The following is a 15,108-nucleotide window of genomic DNA, read 5'->3' as shown; positions in this document are numbered from 1 at the left end:
TAAGAACACCCAAATCATCCCCCCCATCCCACTCTATTTTCCATTTAGTTTTTGTCCCCATTTTTCTACTCCTCCATCCATACACCGGATAAAGGGAGTGCGATCCACAAGGTTTTCACAATCTCACTGTCACCCATTGTAAGCTACACTGTTGTACAATCGTCTTCAAGAGTCAAGGCTACTGGGTTGGAGTTTGGTAGTTTCAGGTATTTACTTCTAACTATTCCAGTGCATTAAAACCTAAAAAGGGTTGTCTATATAGTGCATAAGAATGCCCAACCGAGTGACCTCTCGACTCCATTTGGAATCTCTCAGCCACTGAAACTTTATTTTGTTTCATTTCGCATCCTCCTTTCGGTCAAGAAGATGTTCTCAATCCCACGATGCCAGGTCGCGATTCATCCCTGGGAGTCATATCCCGAGTTGCCAGGGAGATTTACACCCCTGGGAGTCAGATCCCATGTAGCGGGGAGGGCAGTGAGTTCACCTGCCGAGTTTGGTTTAGCTAGAGAGAGAGGGCCACATCTGAACAACAGAGGTACTCAGGGGGAGACTCTTAGGCACAGTTATAAGCAGCTTTAGCCTCTCCTCTGCAGTAACGAAGCTACCTTATTTTTTAATACTCCTCCACTCAACCTGATCTATTCCAGCCCTACTGAACTACTCTACTCACAGTTTCCAGAACTCAGCATACTCTGCTCTAGCTTTGCGCTTACTGTGTCTTCTCCCTGGAATGCTCCCCACCTCCCAACCAACTCACTTTCATCGCCCTTTGGCTTGCCTTACATGTCTAAATTGCCTCCTCCAGGAAGCCTTCCTTGACCCAGTAAGACTGAGTCTGGCTCCTCTTCTGTCTCAGCTGCCAGGCTTAAGCCCACGGTAACATTTAACAATTTGAATTGTAAATGCCTTGTTGAATCTCCTTTAAGGCAGGAATGAAGTCAGTCTTGTTCAGCAGAGGGCCTGGCACCCACTAGAGGGTCGATAACATTCAGGTGGTTGAAGGCATCCTGTTGTCTGGGTAGGCACTGTGATAATATGGTAATTCAAGGTCAAGACCATTGGCTAGTACATAAAAACAGAATTTGAAGTTAGGACTTTGGGCAAATCACTTAACCTCTCTGAGGTTGCATTCCATCATGTATAAAATAGGGATGATAATTTCTACCTTATGGAGGTTAGGATAAAATAAAAATTTGGATGTTAAGCACTTGGTATATATTAGGTCCTCCATAAATTTACTAGTGCCCGACACATAGACTGATTAATTTAGAAATACTGAATAATTGAGCAAATCAAGATTACAGGGATGGGATGAATGGTTACCAAACTCAAGAGACAATGTCGTCTGGGGTTTTAAGGGGATACAGAGGCAAGATGAACCCTGAGCTGATAATTTTTGAAGCCAGATGATGGTGTGATACTTAGATACGTGCGGGTTTATTATTCTAGTCTCTACTTTTGTATTTATTTGAAATTTTCCATAATAAAACCTTTAAAAGAGACAATGTGGTGGAGTGGAGGGAGCCCTGGACCGTGTAGCCTCCATTCGAGAAACTCCAGGCTTTATGGCCGGAGGGCAGATAGATGGAAAGACAGTGGAAAGAAGCAGAAGCCCCCCTTAGCCCCTGGCCCAGCCTGGGGCAGCTGCTGCCTGCCCCCCCCGCCCCCCACTCCTCAGCTAACAAGGTAAAGGCCCCCCTAGGGAAGAGGCACTTAGTGCTGATAATGAGGCTAATTAGCAGAATGCCAATTAGCACCAGGGGACCACTACAGGTGGGAGGGGGGCTTTCTTGTGTGGAAGTGGCTGCTACAGAGGGACTGGACTCAGGAGGCTTGCCTCGGGGGGAAAGGATGGGGGCCCTGCAAAAGTGTTGCCTCTCTTCACAGCATCACCCCATCTAACACTTCCTGCTTCCAGGGAAGCTCCCTAACGTCTCACTACTCCCCTCAGTGTCTTCATGCTTCTGTGCTCAATTCTGAAACTTTTGGAGGAGTGAGGCTGCAGAAATGAAGGGCAGCAGCCAGGACTTGCGCTAAAACTTTTAAAAAAATTATTATTTCAAAATATTCCAGACATCCAAAAAGATGCTATGTTTGTAAAATAAAAATCCACCTACCCACCACTCAGTTTAAGAAATAAGTTACCAGTTCAGGGAAGGCTCTCGATATACTTCTCTGTTATCTTGTCCCTGGCAACCACCATCCTCAGTCCAGCGGGTGCTATCCTCTTGCATAGACCGTGCCATTTAATTCTTTCTCCCCTCTAGCACAGTGCCGTCCCACAGAACTTTCTGCAGTGATAGAAATAGCCCCGGTCTGAGCTGTCCAACCTGCTGGCCATTGGCCACAGTGGCTATTGAGCTCTTGAAATGGGGCTGGTGCAACTGAGGAATTAAATTTTTAATTTTTTTCTAAGTTTAGCTAATTTAAATTGAAACAATCCAACGTGGCTACAGGCTACTGTATTGGACAGGAATGCCCCGGAACACGGCGCTACACGAGTGGGGACCTTGTTGTACTCACTTCTGAGAGTCGAGAATGGTGCCTGGGTGCAAATACTGGGTGCTCAAGAAATGTTTTAAGTCAATGACTGAATCTTTACAGCAAGCCAGGCAGGTAAGTATTATTCTCATTTGCGACCCTCGAGGCCCAGAGAGGTGATGTGGCTGGACAAGGTCAAGCGGACAAATGCAGGATGTGGGCCCCGTCCTTCCTGACCTGAACCTTCCTTCCTATACCCTGAACGGCTCCCACTGGCGTGTCCCTAAGCCTCTCCCAGCGCTGTCACTTGAGAAACAAGAGGCAGCTTCTCCGGGCCCTTCTCAGGGCACATCCCTCTCTGCAGCTCCAAGGTCAGCACCCCGATTCTCCAAGGGCTTCTCCCCCAGGATCGCAGTGTGAACACCTTCTCCACCCAGCAGCCAGGTGACTGCGATCCTGAAACCACAGTCAAGTACAGCAGAGATGGAGAGAGAAGGAAGAAAGGAACAGGGTGGAGAAGTTCCTCCTTCCAGGGATGAGGCGAAGGGCACTGGGGTCACGCATAGGCAGGGGTGGTGGGGTGGCTGAGACAGCACTCAGTTCCGCCAATGAAGAGGCAGGGAACTTTTCTTTGCTTTTATTTATGAAACGCTTATTGGACTGATACAAAGTTAGTGTCTGTCAGTAGGCTGGTGGAGGGCGTTAGTGTGGCTTCAGGTCGGGGCTGAAGTCCTGCAGTGGCTTCATCCTCCCCCCCACCTCGACAGTAATGGGCTGGGAGAAGCCCTCGAGCAGGGAGGGAGGGGGTTCACGGGCAGGAGGAGGGGAGAGATGGAGATGGCCCAGCATGAGAGGCTGCACCCTGGCTTCCTGCTCCTCTGTAGCAGTGGTTGAACTGGGCAATGGGGAGGATGCTCTGCTCTGGGACCCTCTCCGGCCTCCCCAGCCTGGGGGTGGGCGTGCCCTCTATGGCCGCATCCCCAAGGAAGGGTCCTCTGTGACTTCTCCAGTCCCCTCGGCGATGCCTGCCTCCCCAGGCCTCCAAGGGCACTGCCCGCAGTCGTCAGGATTGAGGGGCAGGGAGCCAGACGGGGTGGGGTCTAGTGGCTGGTGGCCTCCCCCGTCTGGAGCCTTGGCTATGTCCACACTTCCAGGGGCATCACACCCTCCTTGCTGCCCAGTGGGGGCAGCAAAGACTCATCCTCCAGAAACTTGAGCGGGAAGTGCACCAGGTGGCCTTGGACCTGGGTGAGCTCAGACCGTGCCAAGGGAGGGCTGACCACAGCCAAGGGCTCCACAGCCACGTACTCCCGGAGCGCCCGCATGGAGCGCGTGGCATTGCACGGCAGGCAGCGGAAGATCTGTGGGGGGGAGGACATGGAAGCAGATGAGGCTTGGGGAGACTTTCCCAAGAGTCCCAGTCCAGAGCTGGACTCCTCCCCCTTCCACACACACACACACACACCATCTCTCGATACCCTCCACCTTGACCACAGGCCACTGAAGCCCAAGATCGTGACTGCCCCCCAGACCCACACCCCCCTCCTGAGAATGGCTGTATGATGGGGCTTCTCTCCATCCCACCCTGAGCAGAATGCCCCATAAATTCCCCCCGGGCCAGCCCCTCTCAGCCCCCACCTGCTCGTAGATATTGGCGTTGTTCTCAGCCGTCTCTTGCCACAGCTGGAAGAAGTCATCACAGACAGGGTCCCGGAGATCGAGATCTGGTCGGGTGTCTGTCCCGAGGATCACGCTAGGGGAGAAAGGGGTCCCAGCAAGCTCAAATTACAACCCTTGGGGAACCTGCATACCCAAAAAGTTCAGTTGCCCCTACCCAGGGAATTCAAAATAGATGCAACATGAAACAGGAAAATAAGTGTAAAGGAGTCCAATAAAGTTTTAATTTGTTTCTACTTTGGTGGCTACTTTGATGCTTTAAAAATATATATGTTTTAAAGACTTTTTCTCATTTTTTTGGTGTCCTACTGTGCCGGAACCCTAATGGGGTGAGTCTGCCTATGGGGAAAGTCGGTGCTACTTCTAAGCAACCCTCATACCTGGTTCAAAAAGCAGATGTTCCCCGACCCCCTCACTGCAGCACCCCACCCCAACCCTACCTGAAGCAGTGTTTCCGCAAACTCAAGGCAAACCGGCCCGCCTGATACTCTGCCCCATCCATGAGGGACGGCTCCATCTCTGTGTCCTCGATCAGCACAGCCAGCTCACTGTCCCGCTTCCCCAGCAAGCTCCGGTCATTGATGTTTGCAGAGCCTGGGATGGGCATAGCACAGACCATGTCTGCCCGGGCCCAGGGGGACCCCTCACCCCATCTCCACCAGAGCAACACCCCTTCTTTGGCTCCCATTCCCAATTGGGTCTCAGCTCCAGTCTCCATCACCCCACCCCTCATCCCTGACCCCCAGGTGGGCCCTCCTCCACCCATCCCCCCTCTTCCTGCTGCCAGGGGCCCTGATCCAGCACTGACCGATGATGACCGTCCGGTCGTCTGCAATGAGCATCTTGCTGTGAATATAGATGAGCTCGGAGACTGGGTGCCCGCCCAGCTCCCCATGTGTGCGGAGCCCGCAGATGGAGATATAGTCTCGCCACGCTGTCCCCACTGCATGCGAGAGAGATGGTGCAGGGGTTGGGGAGAGACGGGTCCTCTGTGCTCAGATGGAACCCTATCCGCCCCCCTCCTAGAGTCGGGTCTATAAACTTCTCCCCGCAGTGAAAGGCCACCTGTGGTCCCAGGTGGGTCACCCCTGAGGCACACAAGAGTGACAGCCTCCTCCCGGACCTCTAGCTCCCAATCCCCCCCCTCCCCAGGGATCCAGAACTTCAACCCCCGGTCCCCAGCACTCACTGGCTGCTTTGAGGCGATGTAGGATTGAATACTCCCCACGACACAGGGTCCTGAGGGAAGAGAAAGGATGAGGAAGGTAGGGGTTGGGGGGAGGAGGGAGGGATGCCAGGCAGACCTCAAAGGTCCAGCAGGAAGGGATCAGGATGGAGTCAGGAGTGGGGACTGATAGGATGGGGCCACAGAGACATGGAATCTGGCTGGGGTGGGCGTGGGGGTGTCACCTGTAAGTGAAGTGCAGAATGGCCTGGATGGAATTCCCACCACCTGCAGAGATGTCCCCCTCAAAGCCGGGGAGCAGGGGCAAAAGCACGTAAATGCGGAAGCACTGCCCCTGTCTGGGAGGAGGGGTGGAGTCAGAGGCGAGCCCCTCCCTCAGCCCCGCCCCCTCCAGCTGAGCTTCACCCCCAGCCCCCATGCGCCACCTTCCTGCCAGTCCTTACTCATGGGCCTTCAGGATTCTGTCCACAATCTCGTCGCCCACCTTGTTCAGAACCGTCCGCCCATCTGAGCAGCTAATGAAGAACTGATTCTGGTGCAGGAACCGAAGAGAGAGATCAGCGTCTTGGCCTCTGCCCCCTGGCTCCAGACCCCAGCCCAGGACCTGGCCCCAGGCCTGGCTACCCCAGTGCTCCATCATCCCAAGTGACATCGTAAGTCTCTCTCCTGGGACATCGCCTCCATCCTCTACTATCACCCCAGTCAGACCTCAATGTAGAGAAAGTGCTGGCTCTCCCTGATGGTGTGCAGGTAGGCATTGAGGATGGAGTTCTCCAACGTCCCCGCTGACCAGCGGTCCACTGAGCGCAAGACCTAAGGGGAACGGTGAAGGTGATGTAGCCAAGGAGGTTCCTAACCCAGGAGAGAAGTCTGGGGGGCTCTCGTATCAGGGACAGTAGGCTGAAGGGTGGGGGCAGAAGACCCCTACCTGCACAGTGACGCACTGCCCCCCAGGCAGTGTAAAGGGGAGCTGGTGGGCAGTGTTGGCAGACTTGGGCAGCAGGTAGGGGTACGTGGGTATCTTGTACTTGGCCTTGGTGGTCTGAGGTGTCAATGGGATGGTGGAGTCAATGGAAGGGGCCAAGCTCCCCCTGGGCTCCCTCCTAACCTTCAGCCCCCAGAGGAAGGAATGAGCACCTTGGTGAAGTTCCAGCGCTGGATGAAGTGCCGGGCAAGGTCCCGGGCGGGTGGGCCATGCACGACCACCCCAACGTCCCGCCATGGCATCCGAGGTGTGGTCTCCCTGTCAATGAAATCTGGGGGTCCCAGGAGAGTCAGGAGAGAGGTCAGGGCTGGTTCTGTGGGGAGTCTTGGGGCAAGACCCTGCCAGAGGGAAGGCTGCACCATCTTTGACCCATCTCACCACATTCTCAGTCCCAGCCCCAATGTCCTCCCCTGCGCCCAGTTCTTGGGGGATTTAGAGGAGGGAGGCCCTCACCCTCAAAAGGCCGGTCCAGTTGCACCCAGTCCTTGGTGATAAGATTGCTGTAGTCCTTGCCCAGCCAGAAGAATTGGTTGTGAGAGAGGTCTGGGGTGGTGGGAGAGCCTGGGCACAGGGTCGGAGGCTGTAGGGGGAACACACCCAAGCCAGGGGCAAGGGGAGGGTCATGGGGGCCATACAGAGCCAAGGCATAAAGAAGCTGGGAGCACTGAAAGACTGTGAGACAGACAGACAGAGGGACACAGAGTAAGAGCAAAACAGTGCATTCGATATCCCTACAGGAACGGGGGTGGCTGGGTAATGGAAATGGGGAAGGGGCTGGGTTATAGTATCTTCAAAGTGGGTTACTGGGGTCCCAGAAAGACCAAGGAATTTGGAGGATAGAAAGTGCCTGGAATAGCTGGAAGGAGAAGACTGGAGCTGGGAAGGGGGTGGAGTTTAGGTTAGCCGAGCTCGGGAAAGCTCAGGAAGGTCTGGGGGATCACCTGTGGGGTGGCTGATTCAGAGGAGTCCCCAGTGTCAGTCAGCCGGTAGTGCAGGTCATCCCAGCGGCCATAGGCGAGGTCTAGTCCCCCCAAGAAGGCCACCACTTGGTCCACCACCAGGAGCTTCTCATGATGGGCCCACAGCGTCACCTGGTCTGGGTGGCGCATCACCTGGGGCAGGTACGAGGGAGCTCATGAGGTTGGGTTTAGGTGACAGAAGGCAGAGGAGGCCCTGGGAGGGAGCATGGAAAGAAGGAAGGGTGAGGTATTCAGGGGAAGGGAGAGTTGTGGAGAGGTGGGGTGTAGTGGGGTAGGATCACCTTTACATTGGGGTGCAGCAGCATCAGAGCCCTCTTGCTATAGCCACTGTTGATGCCCAAGGCCAACTCCACTTCTTTAAACAGCAGGATGGACACACGGACACCCTCCTCCTGGTGGTGAATGGGGGAGCCAGATCCTAATGTTTCTTCTAGAATTTCCCCTCCCCACCTTCCCAAAGTCCTATCCCATGCTCAGGATTCCTATATGTCCCTCCAACCTACCAGATGAGCCCACATGCCCTGCCACTTCCTCCCTGCTTTGATGCTTGCTGCAAACTTAGAATGAATGTCTCTATCTGCTCGCCCACTCATCCATCCACACATCCGCTACCCGTCTATCCCCCATCTACCCTCTCACCCATCTATCCACTCATCCACCCACCTCTTTTCATAATCTATCCATCCATCTCCCCAACCACTGACTCATCCCCCTACCTGCCTTCTATCATTCAACTGTCTACCTACCCACCCCCGGTCTATTCACCTTTCCAATCTCATATCCTTCCATCCATCTCCCTTTCTATTATCTACCCATCCACTCACCCAGCCACCCTCCATCACCCATATATCTGCAGATGCCCTCTACATAGCAGACACTGTGCCTTCTGCTGGAGCTATGATTTTTTATTTTTATTGTGGAATATAACATATTTACATACAAGTGATAACTTCCCAAGTGCAATTTAACAAGTGGTTAGAGGGCAAATTACAAAGAATGTTATGGGTTACTGGAGCTGTGATTTTAATCAACCACTCCCTCCTCTTCGGGAACTATAAGTCTAGTGAGAGAGACAAATATGTACACCCCTGGGGTACACAATAAAGTACTACTGGGACTGGAAGAGAAATCTCTACCAGGTAGGGGGGGAGCACGAAGAGGGAGGTGTCAGTTCTCCCTATGGAAGAAGGTGATGTTGGCCAGACACTGAACCAGGCTGGGCAGGTTTCCTCCCCGTGAAACCTCAGATTCCCTACTTTCTCCCATGCTACAGGCCTTTCTAAGCAGCCTGCACCCACAAGCAACCCCCAAAGCACCCCTCTCCAGCCTGACCCCTCTCCTCACCGCCTTCCTCTTGAGCATAATGTCCAGTCTCCAGTCATCTGAGTGGGCAGGACGTTTCAGGTAAATCTCAGGACTCAACCTGGGATTGAGGGCAGAGGAGGAGGAGCAAACTAAGCCCCAAATAACCAGCCACTCCTTCCCCTCCACTCCTTCCTCTATCCTCCAGGCCCTATCCCACCCCTTCTTGCTTGGGCCTTTGCTCTGACTCACCACCAGTCTGTGATGAAAATCTCCTCTTGAGCTCGCAGGATGGCATCTGCCACAGCCGCAAAGTAACCTGCCCCATTCACAAACCTGGGGGGAGGCCAAGCCAAGGAGGTCAGGGGAGTCAGAAGCCAAAAAACTCTAAGAAGTGAAGACTGGAGGACAGTCATGGGTAAGAAGTGACAGCAGGGTCAGAGACCAGGAGTGATCAGAGAGGTCAGATGGCATCAGATATATCGAAGGGGATGGATTTTCCAGTATGAGCTAAAGAAAAACAAACATTACAGAAGATGCAGAAAATTAAGAAAATGACAGGTCGATTGGGAGGATTAACACATCATACATAAAGAGCTCCAACAAATCAATAAGAAAAAGACATATAAGCCAACTGAAATTTGAGTAAATAAGAACTGACAGTTCACAGAGGATATTAAAATGGTCAATTGTAGGAAAAGATGTTCAGTTTCACTAGCAAATAAGGAAACTGAAATTAAAATGAAATAACATTTTTTATCCCCTATATTGGCAAAAATTAAAATCACTGGTAGTGTGTGATATTAGCATATGGGGAAATGGGTATTCCCATAGAGTATGGGAATATACACTGATCGCAGCCTTTTTAGAGGAAAATTTGGCAGTATCTATCAAAATATTAAATGTACATATCCTTTAACACAATAATTCTATTTCTAGGAATACATCCTATAAAATGCTTAGGCAAAGACTGTGTTCATCTCAGCATTATTTATAAGGGTAAGAAATTGGAAATAACCTAAATGTCTAATCTCTAGCAAAAGTAGTAAGTGAAAAAATAAGCCACAGAATAGTGTATGATCTCATTTATGTTAAAACAAAGTAGACATATGTGCATGCACGTATGAAAAGATGTAGAAAAAAGAGCTGGGAGTTTCCATCAACTGATGAATGGATAAATAAAATGTGGTGTATACATATAACAGAATATTATTCAGCTGTAAAAAGGAATGAAGTCCTGATGCATGAGACAACATGGATGAACCTTGAAGACATCATGTTGAGTGAAATAAGCCAGACACAAAGGGAAAAATATTGTATGAACTCACTGACTTGAAGTAATTACAATAAGTAAACTCGTCGAGTCAGAATCTAGAATACAGGTTACCAGAGGATGGGGTAGGGTATAGGAACGGGAAGTTAAGGCTTAAAATGTACAGGGTTCCTATTTGGAATGACGGAATGTTTTGGTAATGGATGATGGTGATGGTAGCAAAACATTGTGAACATAATTAACAGCACTGAATATATACCTGAACGTGATTAAAAGCGGAAATGTTAGATTGTACATATGGTAACAGAATAAAAACTAAAAAGCAAAACAAAACATGGAACTACACTACACAAACAGTGAACCCTAAGTTAAACCATGAACTAGTACCATTAATAATACAATTTAAAAATGTGCCAATCATGAATTGTAACAAATGTTCCACACCAAGGCAAGGTGTTAATAATAGGGTGGTATATGATTGTTCTGTAAACCCACAACTTCTCTAATAATGAAAAAAAAAGAGTTGGGAGGACACATTTCAAACTGTTTCCAGGGTTACTTCTGGGGAGACAAGCGGGATGGTTGAGGCAGGGTGCTGGGTGGGAGTAAGGAGGAGAAAGGGGTGTGCAATGAATGAGAATTTTAATTTTTTCATTTAATGTGCTCCTGTATTGGTTGACTTTTTAATAACTAACTGCCTACTATGGTGGTTAAGAGCAGGGTCTCGACCCAGACTGCTTGGATTTGAATCCCAGTTCCACCGTTTACAGGGTGCGTGACCTTGGGCAAGTTACTTAACCTCTCCTTGCCTGTTTCCTCATCTGTCAAATGGAGTTAATTTTATAGGTGTGTCGTGAGGATTCAATGAGTTAACACATGTAAAACACTTCTTAACACACAGGAAGTACTACATTAATTATTAGCTACTATTTGTTCTTATGGAAAAGAAAAATCACAAAACCACCTGCAACCAAAAATTCCTTCCATGACTCCCCAAACTCTTCTCTGACAGCTCCTCCTCACACTAACGATCAACCTTCGATCAACCTTCGTGGTTTCCAAACACACCAAGTTATTTCTATTCTCTCTGCTAGACCATCCGTCTCCATTTTCCTTATCATGCTAATGCTAGCCTTCTGGAAGCCTGTCTGGACATCCCCACGCTGGGGCAGATGCTCCTCCTCCGAGCTCATTTTCCTACATCTATCACCAGTAGAGCAAGTTCACATTGTTTCGTAGTTGAATCACCTACTAATTCCTGAAACCAGAGAAGCCTGTGTCTGATTTCCAGCATTGGACCTGGTACATAGTAGGTGCTTAAAAAGCTGTTCACTAAATGAATGAATAAATCAGAGAGATTTAAGGACAGTACAGAGAACAGAGGGAATCAGTGGGGCAAAAGGGGGTTAAAAGGTCACAGGAGGTCAGAGAGGTCAGAGGTCAGAGGAGATGACCACATTTGGGGGCCACAAGGATTAAGACCAGAAAGATCAGAGGGGAGTCAGAGAGATCAGCGTGGTTAAAGCAGTCAGGGAGTCGGGGAGATACAAGGAGATAAAGGGGGGCCATCAAGTTCACAAGGGGTGAGAGGAGATAAAAGAGAGGAAGGATCAAGGAGTCAGGGGATACCAAGGGGATCAAGAAGGCCATAGATAAACTCAGAAGGACATCAGTGTCTCACCACCGGGCCAGGGTCCCAGGCCGGGGTGGTGCATAGCTGTCGTGCCGGTGCAGCTGTAGGAAGTCTCTACCTGGACCCTGAGCCAGCTCCGTGATCTCCTGGCCCCACCACCGTGCCTGCCGGTAGCTGTTGCACTTGAGAATCAAGGACCTGGACAGAGAACCATGAGCTGGACCACCCATCCTCCCCCTCCACACCTCTGGCCTTGCACAGAGACCACCCCAGTTGGGCTAGCACCTCTTTCCCACCTGCTCCCTTAGTCCCTAACTCACAACTCCATAGGGACAGGGCAGACATCTGCCTCATTTATGGTTGGGTTTTCAGCACCTGGTGCTGTGCCAGGCCCTCAGGTTTGTTGAATGAAGAACCACTGAATGAATGAAGTTCCTTTTCTTTTATATCAGGAGCCCCTCCCCCAAGCTTGTTCTCAACCCCCTTTCTCTGAGTCCAAACTCTAAGAGCAGCCCAAGCATCTGGCTGGACCAGCTCCCTGTTTCAAATCCATGGCCAGATCCAGGGGGACGGGAACTCTGTCTCTTCCACCGTCTCTCCCCCTCGGGGCTCTAGGACTGGCTCTCCACTCACTAGAGGGGGCCTTACCTGTGGGAGGTATCGATCCGGACCCCATACCGTGCCTCCGTGCTCCTCTTCCCCACCTGCACCTCGAAGCCAGGGTCAAAGAGCTGAACAAACGAGATGGCGCCAGTCTCGAGGCACATGTACAGCAGGAAGGAGTCCTTCACCACCAGCCACCTGGAGCAGAAGGGCCCCGTCCATTCCTCCCTGCCTTCGGGATCTCCTTCCTCACCCCCAGCCACTGCCCGGCTGCTCCGCTCGAGCCCTCACCTCTTGGACCAGCGGTAACAAGCTTGGTCTCGGCCACAGCAGGTGAGGCCAGGCACCCGGTGGCCCCCTGAGCGCTTCCGGATCACCCCCTCCCTGTGGGGAAAATCAGGAAGAGATGCTGGGACTGAGGAATCCAGACCCCCCCAGCACATCCTGCACAGTCTCCTCCATTCACAGGACAGGGAGAGATCCAGAGAGATGTTTGCAGATGGCTGGGTGAAGGGTATGAGACACTCACAGGCCTTTGCAGCCAAGATCTGGAATGAAGGAGAGCTGACTGACTTCCAGGAACTCCGTCTGCAGAGGGAGACAAAGGCTCAGGGGAGAGAGACCCCAGCTTTCAGCCCCTCAGCCCTCAGCAACCTGGGCCCTCTGCTCCCTTGGGAGTCTGATAAGCCTGCTCCCCCTCAAAGGACCCAGGCATCCAGCCCCTGAACCTTACCATGGCATGGTAGTTGCGGTAAAAAGACATGGCCAGGAGGCAGTTGAGATAATTCTCCAGGTATTTCTGGAGTGGGGATGGAGGAGAGAGAGACAGACAGATGGGCCCAGAGCCATTTCCACACCAAACCCATCCCAGAGACCCTGCTGCTGTTCATCACACCTGTTTGCTGGCTGCATGTCTGGTGGAGCCCTCGGGACCCACTCGGGGTAGAGAGGGAATCTCCCTGTCGCCTGCCTCCCGGGCTGGAGAATAGGCAACGGCAAAGCTGTGGAAGGGATGGCGGAGGGTCAGGGAGAGCTGGTTCCTGGATCTCTGGCCCACTGGAGGTGGGACCCTTGGGGAGGGCAGGAGGCCAAGAGGCTGGCAAAAGGAAACCCCCCACCCCCACCCCCACCCCTGGGAATGGAGACAAGGGAAGGGGGGAAGCTGCCAGGGGCATTTTGGGCATCCAGCCCGGCTAAGATCCTGGTACAGAACCATGGAGAGGGAGAGCTGGGCTGGGAAGGTTTCCTGGCAGTCAGGGGAAGGGGCCCAGCGGCCAGAGTTGAGGGGAAGGAAAATGTCTGGGGGTGAAAGAGGAAGAGAAAGGAGTGAAGGGGGCTGGGGCAGGCCATGCTGCCAGAGCGAGGGGCAACCCGCCCTCCACCACAAGCACTTCACTCCCCCTCACCGAGCCAGAGGGAGCAGACTCATTAAGACTTTGTGTCGCAGGAGGTCCCGGTGCAACTCCTGGAAATGGCGAAACTTCTTTTTGGTTGTCCAGGTGAAGCCTCCATGCGTCAAGCGGACAGAGTACAGAGTGCAGGTTCCCACCTGGGCGGAGGGTGGGGAGGAACTGAATCGATGTCCCCCGTCGGGTCCCAGCTGTCCACTCTGGCCACCCCTCCCTCTGCCCGCCTCCCTGGTGCCAGCCCAGCCACCTTGGATCCACTGGTGTATCTTTCGGTGCCCACCACCTGGGCGGTGACAGGGACTCCAGCGGCAAACACCAAGGGGTGCGTTTTCAGAGGCTGGAGGTCGTAGATGGCCAGAAAGGGGTGCATTCGGTCAGCTGGGAGGAAAGAAAGCAGAAGATGGTGAATCCCAGGAGGCCACAGTGCCCTGGACCTCCCTTCCCTGAGGGTTATCCCTGAGTACCTGGGTCCTCGTCATCCTTCAGAGTGTCCACCACATCGGGCTCCATCTGTAACTGGCTTGAGTCCAGGTCATCCCCAGTGTAGAATGGGCTCACCGGGGTCGCCATCATCCTAGGAATACCGGGAGACCTGCCTTTAAAAATCTCCCCCCCATCCCAACCCCAAAGGACCCCCGACTCCCATGGGCCCTCTTCTCCCCCTACCTGGTCCCCGCTGACCCCAACCTCTAATTAGCCCCCTAAGGGGCTGCAAAGCCCTGCAGCCTCCCCCTGACCTCCATCCCCTGCCTCAGTCCTTCATCCCGAATCCCTCAGCCCCGCCCCCTGTCCCGTAACTAGGGCACCACCGAGGGGCACCCAGCCAGGTCCGGAGGGGGCAGAGCAGAGGCCGGGGGGACGGACCCGGGGTAGTCGGAGGGGCCTGGGGCCGCCAGGGCTGAAGCTGGGCTCGGCCAGCCTGGGAGAGGGGGTCCGGGCGGGAGTGAGGAAGTTACGCGCTCCCCGCCGGGGAGGGAAACCCCGAAATCTGAGAGCGGGGCTGAGCTGCGAGGCCGGGCAGCCCAGCGCAGCCCGGTCCCGCCCGATTTCCGGGACCCTGGACTTTCGGAGGCGACCCCACCCCGGCCCCCTCACCCTGGCAGCCGGCGCCGACGCGCGCGCGGGGGTTCGCGGGCGCAGGGAAGCAGGGCGGAGAGCCGGAGCCGAGCCGGAGCCTCCACCCCAGCGGGCCCGGGCGGGGCCGGGGCTGGGGATCTGCCCTCGGAGGCGGGACGGTCCCCGGCCTCACCTCCGCGGGATTCTCGTCGGGCCTGTCCCGCCCCCGCCGTCTTCGGCCCGCCCTCGCCGTGCAGCGCGGCGCCCTGGGCGGGGGGCCGCCTTCTGCCCCGTGGGGCGGCCCTCGCGGCTCGGGGGTCCGGCTGGCGGCTGGCCACGGGTCTGTCGGTCCTTCCCGCGTCGTCGGTCCCACCGGACCTTGCCGCTGCGCTGGTCCTCCGCCCGGACGCCCGGCCCTCGCCACCCCGCGGGCGACGTCTGGGCTCCTGGCAGGACGCGCCTCGGTGGCGGGGGGCTGCGAGCGCCCCCTTCCCCAGCCGGCTGCGAACCACGTCTGGCC

The 15,108-nt window shown here is 53.7% G+C and overlaps 1 protein-coding gene across 1 annotated transcript; it reads right to left on the bottom strand.

Annotated features, from left to right (window-relative positions):
- Nucleotides 1–3,105: 3,105 nt before the first annotated feature.
- PLD2 (phospholipase D2) lies at nucleotides 3,106–14,761 on the bottom strand. Its single transcript, XM_037808316.1, has 25 exons — nucleotides 14,628–14,761; nucleotides 13,997–14,106; nucleotides 13,780–13,910; nucleotides 13,530–13,672; nucleotides 13,019–13,124; nucleotides 12,857–12,922; nucleotides 12,653–12,711; nucleotides 12,415–12,507; nucleotides 12,169–12,321; nucleotides 11,569–11,718; nucleotides 8,867–8,950; nucleotides 8,657–8,735; nucleotides 7,594–7,704; nucleotides 7,274–7,444; nucleotides 6,786–6,912; nucleotides 6,485–6,603; nucleotides 6,276–6,389; nucleotides 6,056–6,160; nucleotides 5,791–5,879; nucleotides 5,572–5,685; nucleotides 5,351–5,400; nucleotides 4,970–5,104; nucleotides 4,602–4,755; nucleotides 4,123–4,237; nucleotides 3,106–3,845 (listed from the first exon to the last, which is right to left on the bottom strand). Exons 2-25 carry the CDS (start codon nucleotides 14,103–14,105, stop codon nucleotides 3,621–3,623), a joined length of 2,802 nt encoding a protein of 933 aa, XP_037664244.1. The 5' UTR covers nucleotide 14,106; nucleotides 14,628–14,761; the 3' UTR covers nucleotides 3,106–3,620.
- Nucleotides 14,762–15,108: the final 347 nt, after the last annotated feature.

The sequence above is a fragment of the Choloepus didactylus genome, chromosome 18 (assembly GCF_015220235.1).
Source record: "Choloepus didactylus isolate mChoDid1 chromosome 18, mChoDid1.pri, whole genome shotgun sequence".
Lineage (NCBI taxonomy): Eukaryota > Metazoa > Chordata > Mammalia > Pilosa > Megalonychidae > Choloepus > Choloepus didactylus.
Note: the sequence above shows the minus strand (reverse complement) of the source record. Positions and strands in the feature narration are given on the sequence as shown.

Coding starts and splice junctions, on each gene's coding strand:
- PLD2 (XM_037808316.1), bottom strand. CDS start 14,105: ATGATGGCGACCCCGGTGAGCCCATTCTACACTGGGGATGACCTGGAC. Junction 13,911..13,996: donor GAAGGATGACGAGGACCCAG/GTACTCAGGGAT, acceptor CTTTCCTCCCAG/CTGACCGAATGCACCCCTTT. Junction 7,705..8,656: donor TTATGCTCAAGAGGAAGGCG/GTGAGGAGAGGG, acceptor ATTCACCACCAG/GAGGAGGGTGTCCGTGTGTC.